Source organism: Primulina tabacum, chromosome 18 (genome assembly GCF_025594145.1).
Source record: "Primulina tabacum isolate GXHZ01 chromosome 18, ASM2559414v2, whole genome shotgun sequence".
Taxonomy (NCBI): Eukaryota; Viridiplantae; Streptophyta; class Magnoliopsida; order Lamiales; family Gesneriaceae; genus Primulina; species Primulina tabacum.
The window spans coordinates 25,055,466-25,061,559 of NC_134567.1; the positions used below are offsets into that span (position 1 = coordinate 25,055,466).

Here is a 6,094-nt window from a genome sequence, read left to right on the forward strand (position 1 = left end):
GTAGGGTGTGTTTTGTTTTAGTGTGTGTAAAAACATGTAAGTGTGTGTGAGTGTGTGTGAGTGTGTGTAACCTGTGTGTGGGTTTTTAATTAGGAGAAATTAGTGCTAAATTAACTAATTAAAATACTAACTAAAGGTTAACACACACTAGTTTAATCAATCTCCTCAATTAAAATAATTACACAATAATTTTAAAAGTTCTAAACTCTTAAATTATTAAATAAATAAATAAGGCTTTAAAATGTTAAACTAAATGAATTATTTAAAATGCCCCTTCCTAGCTTTTAAAATAACATACCGCACTTTAAATTGCCAAGAATCGTCCCCGGTCTTTTCCTCGATCCCGCCTCGAATAATCGCCTGAAACATGAAACTCGAAAAGCATTTTAACGTGCATCACATAAACATAATTAATTTAAAATAATGCATTTAAATAAATCATGCACTACTAAGACTCGATTTAAAATTAAATAACTGCTTTAATAATTAAATAAATGCATGGGTTATACATGTACTGAATTTGGGCACTACATCTTTGTTGAAATTTTTTTAAAAATAACTCTTTAAAATAATATATTACTAATTTATCAATTAATTAATACCTCTCTAAATTAATAAAATTTAATGCTCCTAATATTATTAATTCATGAAAGTTTTACTCCGTGTGTGCATATGCATTCTTTGTTAACTTTATTTCTCACCATCGAGGTAAAAAATGTTCTTTGCTAACTTTATTTCTTACCATCAAGATAAAATAAAGATACATAATATTCTTTACTTTTTTCATAGAACATAACATTTGACACAAACGATAAGAGTTTACATCTTTGTTTCATTCGACGTCTTGCTGCTCGAGTTCTATAACCAAAGTTATTGGGCTATTGTTTCTTATTATATACTATTTGTGAGCAGAGATGGGCTTGGCCTTTTTAAGAGAGAATATTACTGTTTCTGATCGTAAAGATGCTTTTGTTTTGCTCTCTAAAATGATTGAAAAATACATCTTCCTTGCTTGAAGTTATTTGCTAAACTGAAGGATGGTTTACGACATCTGTGAGAATTTGGAATCAATTTTTTAATTAGTCCAAAGTATAAGGGTCTGAATCGTTACAAAAAAATTACAGGTTCTGGACCCTATTGAAGTAAAAGATCTAATTTTGTAAGTTAAATAATCGTGGTAAATCGGTTAAATGTGCATTAAATATTTTTATACATATTTTTTTTAACTGACTTAAAAATAGAATTTAAAAAATCTATTTTTTGGCTAATAAATTTATTTTGAAAGAATTTGATATAGTGCGATGAATTCATTTGCGCCGTTGGATTACAAGTGCTGCCCTCCTTTCCACTCTATTATTGTGTCAGCAGAGTCCGAGAACGTGAGAAGGTGGGAACTGAGAGGAAAATAATTTGACTAAGAATTCCGAGTCTTCCTCCTGCACCCCAGTGATTTTTAAGATTCCATTGAGTTTTATCCTTTAACAACCAACAACCCAACATCTGAAAATTGCAACTACCTTTTTTTGAATCTTCTAAATGTTAGAATGTAGGTGGCTGAAACAAGAGAGGCATTGTACATGGGAGTGTTTGTGTATTTACGTGACATATGCCCGTATATCTATGTTGCATTACAGCTGAAATTCGCCAGATGGGAAAGACGATTTACGTTTCTGGTTTCCCTAATTTGGATGCCGCTGAGGTGATTAAGGAATTCTTCGAGGGGTATACTGGCAAAGGAACTGTAGATGCCTTAGAAGTGAAACCATCCAAACAAGGGCCAAGGCCATATGCTAAAGTCCAATTTATAAATAACATATGTGCTGATATTATTGTGGATTTAGCAAGTAAGCGTCGCCTGTATTATGGTCGTTCTTATTTGAAGGCTAGGGAAATGGATGTTGACATTATTCCGAATCCTAGAGCGTATTTGCACGAAATGGAAGAGGTAACTCTCAATTTTGGATGCCAGATATCTAGAGAGACATTTTCAGTGCTATGGAAAGGGACAAAAGTTTCTGTGAAATTCGGAACTGGGATGAAAAAAATGTACTTCCAACTGAGCTTTAATTCGGATGAATACAAGCTCCAGCTCTCATATGAGAATATATGGCAGATTGTGCTGTATTGTCCACCTGATCAAACTGCAAAGCTTCTTCTCATACAGGTTTTCTTTTATGACTTCACCAGCTTGTAATCAGGCCTAATCCCAAGAAGTGTTCGATTTATTTACCCTTGATTTGATGATACCTTATTCTAATTTTCCAACATCAAAGCCTTTGAAATATTAATCTGCAACTTAACAGTGTGCAAGAAAAGGTCGAACCGTTGAAAACAGTTATGCACACTTGATTCTTACCGAGTTGTGGTAACTTATGGAAATGACGTGGATCATGTAGGGACTGTCTGTATTTTGCACTAACTAATTAGCTTTGGACAAGTTTTTTAACAACTATCACATTGAAGTATTATAATTAGTTGTTTGTAAGTTTAACAGCATTGATGAATTTTTAATTTAGTGTCCGTGCAGTTGCATCATGTTATTTGTACTGCTGCTCTATTATGCTTTCAAGTAACATCAATGTGTTTCCAATTGAAATGATCTTTCTTTTTATACTGTACTTCAGTTATTTGGTGCTCCACGAATCTACAAGAAACTCAATGATTCCATCTATAGTTTTTTTAAGGAAATATCAGATGATCAGTGGGTCAGAACAACAGACTTTACTTTATCATGTGTTGGGCAATCTTCTGGCTTATGCCTCCAGCTCCCTTATGGCATGAGGCTTCCGAATTTCCGTGACAGTTTCGTTTACTATAAAGTCAGTGAAAGTCCACTTTATTTGACGAGAGCTTCCGCCTTTTCTCATAATTCGGCTCTAGTTCCCATCTTGCATCCTCCCTTTGGATTTGAAGTGCCGTACAAAATATTATTCAAGATTTGCAGTTTGGTGCAGACTGGATGTCTCCCCGGACCAAAAATTGATGCATCCTTTTATCGGTTGGTCAATCCACAGAGATACAATATTACATACATAGAGCATGCTTTGGACAAGCTTTACTATTTAAAGGAGTGTTGCTATGATCCCGTGGCCTGGCTTCATGAGCAGTATAAGAAGTATGTCTCATTGCAAGAGATTCCAAAAGCACCTTCCATACGTTTAGATGATGGGTTAGTATATGTGCACCGGGTTCAAGTTACCCCAGCCAAAGTTTATTTCTCTGGTCCAGAAGTGAATGTGTCTAACCGAGTATTACGCCAGTATCGAGATGACATTGACAATTTTATCCGTGTTTCCTTTGTGGATGAGGAGTGGGATAAAATGTATTCAACTGATTTATCTCCTAGGGTAGCTACTCCGGGTGAGAACCGAAGAACAAAGATTTACGAGAGGATACTTTCAACACTCAAGGAAGGTGTAAGAATTGGTGACAAAAAGTTTGATTTCCTTGCATTTTCTTCAAGTCAGTTACGAGATAATTCTGTCTGGATGTTTGCATCAACATCTAATCGTTCTGCTGATGATATTAGACGGTGGATGGGCGACTTCCGTAGCATAAGAAATGTCGCAAAGTATGCTGCGAGACTTGGTCAGTCCTTTGGTTCATCTACCGAGACTTTAAGTGTCGGTAGGCATGAGATAGAGAAAATTCCGGACATAGAGGCTGTCAATAATGGAATAAAATACGTCTTTTCTGATGGAATTGGGAAGATATCATCTGATTTTGCTCGGAGGGTTGCTTTGAAATGTGGAGTTAAAGGTTCGATTCCATCCGCCTTTCAGATCAGGTATGGTGGCTACAAAGGAGTTGTGGCTGTCAATCCATCGTCATATGTGAAGCTTTCACTGAGGCCAAGCATGTTGAAATACCAATCCGATAATACAAAACTTGATGTTTTGGCATGGAGCAAATACCAGCCATGTTTTCTGAATCGTCAAATAATCACACTTTTGTCCACTCTTGGAATCAAGGATTATGTCTTTGAGAGGAAGCAGTAGCTCAGTTGGATGATATTTTAGTCGATCCATGGAGAGCACAGGAGGCTTTGGAGTTGATGTCTCCTGGAGAGAATACTAACATTCTCAAAGAAATGTTGAAGTGTGGCTATAAGCCCGACGGAGAACCTTTTCTTTCAATGATGCTCCAAACTTTTCGCTCATCAAAGTTACTGGATCTGCGAATGAAAGCAAGAATCTTTGTCCCACAAGCTAGACAAATGATGGGATGTCTAGATGAAACTGGAATTTTGGAATATGGTCAGGTGTTTGTTCAAGTTTCTAGTGCTGGACATAGACGGATCAACGGGGAATCCCCTTTGTTCAATGAAGATATGTCAGATGAGTACAACTACATTATCAGAGGAAACGTTGTTGTGGCTAAAAACCCGTGCTTGCACCCAGGCGATGTACGTGTTTTAAGGGCAATTGACGTGCCACACTTGCATCACATGGTGGACTGTGTCGTTTTTCCTAAAAAAGGAACAAGGTAAACTGACTGATTAACTTTTATAAGCTCGTTTGTTGCATCGTGGTAAAGATTGAGTCTTTTTCCTTGTTTCATTCAAAGTGTGATGTGGTTAATTTGTTGTAATAACAGACCTCATCCAAATGAATGCTCTGGGAGTGATTTGGACGGAGACATTTACTTTGTTTGTTGGGATCAGGACTTGATTCCGACAAAGCAAATCTCACCAATGGACTACAACCCTGCTCCAAGCACACAGTTGGATCATGATGTAACCATTGAGGTATTGGCAGTTAATGCTTTTAAATTTTCAAATCATATGAAGAGAATCACCTCCATTTGATGTATAGAATTTGGAGCACAATATAAATCATTGTAAAGTATGCTTCTTTATGACTTAATTAAATGTTGCATCATGCATATAATTTTCTTCTTGCTACAGGAAGTGCAGGAGTACTTCACCAATTATATTGTAAATGATAGCTTAGGAATTATTGCAAATGCACACACTGTCTTTGCTGATAAAGAACCTGGAATGGCCATGAGTAACTCCTGTGTACAGCTAGCAAAGTTGTTTTCCATCGCTGTTGATTTCCCAAAAACCGGAATTCCCGCCGAGATACCACCTGAACTACGTGTAAGAGAATACCCTGATTTCATGGAAAAGCCAGATAGGACCACCTACGAATCAGAACATGTGATAGGGAAGCTTTACAGGGCAGTGAAAGATAAAGCACCCCACTCTGCCACTATCAAATCCTTCACAAAGCAAGTGGCAGAGTCGTCTTACGACCCACAAATGGAAGTTGATGGGTTCGAAGATTACATAGATGATGCGTTTCAGTACAAAACAGAGTATGATTTCAAGTTGGGTAACTTGATGGAGTATTATGGCATTAAAACCGAGGCTGAGATACTTAGTGGTGGTGTAATGAAGACGGGTAGGACATTTGATAGAAGAAAAGATGCAGAAGCCATGGGAGCAGCTATAAGGTCTCTGAGGAATGAAGCAAGATCGTGGTTTAAGGTTGGAAATGAAACTGATGATGATGTCTATGCTAAGGCATCGGCTTGGTATCATGTAACGTATCATCCTGATTATTGGGGTTGTTACAATGAGGGACTGAAACGGGACCATTATCTTAGTTTCCCATGGTGTGTGTATGATAAGCTGATACAGATCAAGAAGAACTCCTCGAGGGGGGCTCAGGGTATGGCTTCACTCAGAGACCAATTTACTCGTGGGCTACGTATCATGTGAGAAATTAAGTTTCCAGCCAAGTTTGATTTGAGTAAAATATTTAGAGCTTGTTTGTTTATGTGTGAAGAGTCCTTGGGCATTTAATGTTTATCTCATAACCTAAAACAATCTTTCATGGTGGTTTGTTTTTCTATCTACTAGTGTTGCATCAAAGGCTGTTACATTCGAATGTCTTGACTTCCATCCCATTTCGTTGGTCCATCCATTTGCTATCAAAGAAATGGCAATGGAGGGAAACAAGGGAATAGCCCGAAAGTGAAGGAAATATGAGTAACAAAACCATTAAATTAAATTTTAAAATGATAATCCATCAAAACCTTCCTTGAATCAAATAATTCCATTCAGATATAACCTAAGTTTCTTCTATGA

General features: G+C 37.0%; 1 protein-coding gene across 1 annotated transcript; it reads left to right on the forward strand.

The window, feature by feature from the left end:
- Positions 1-1,442: 1,442 nt before the first annotated feature.
- LOC142532174 (putative RNA-dependent RNA polymerase 1) lies at positions 1,443-5,862 on the forward strand. Its single transcript, XM_075638437.1, is given in 5 exon segments — positions 1,443-2,164; positions 2,625-3,993; positions 3,996-4,485; positions 4,597-4,747; positions 4,907-5,862. Coding segments are annotated over 5 exon segments (3,387 nt in total). The 5' UTR covers positions 1,443-1,606; the 3' UTR covers positions 5,726-5,862.
- Positions 5,863-6,094: the final 232 nt, after the last annotated feature.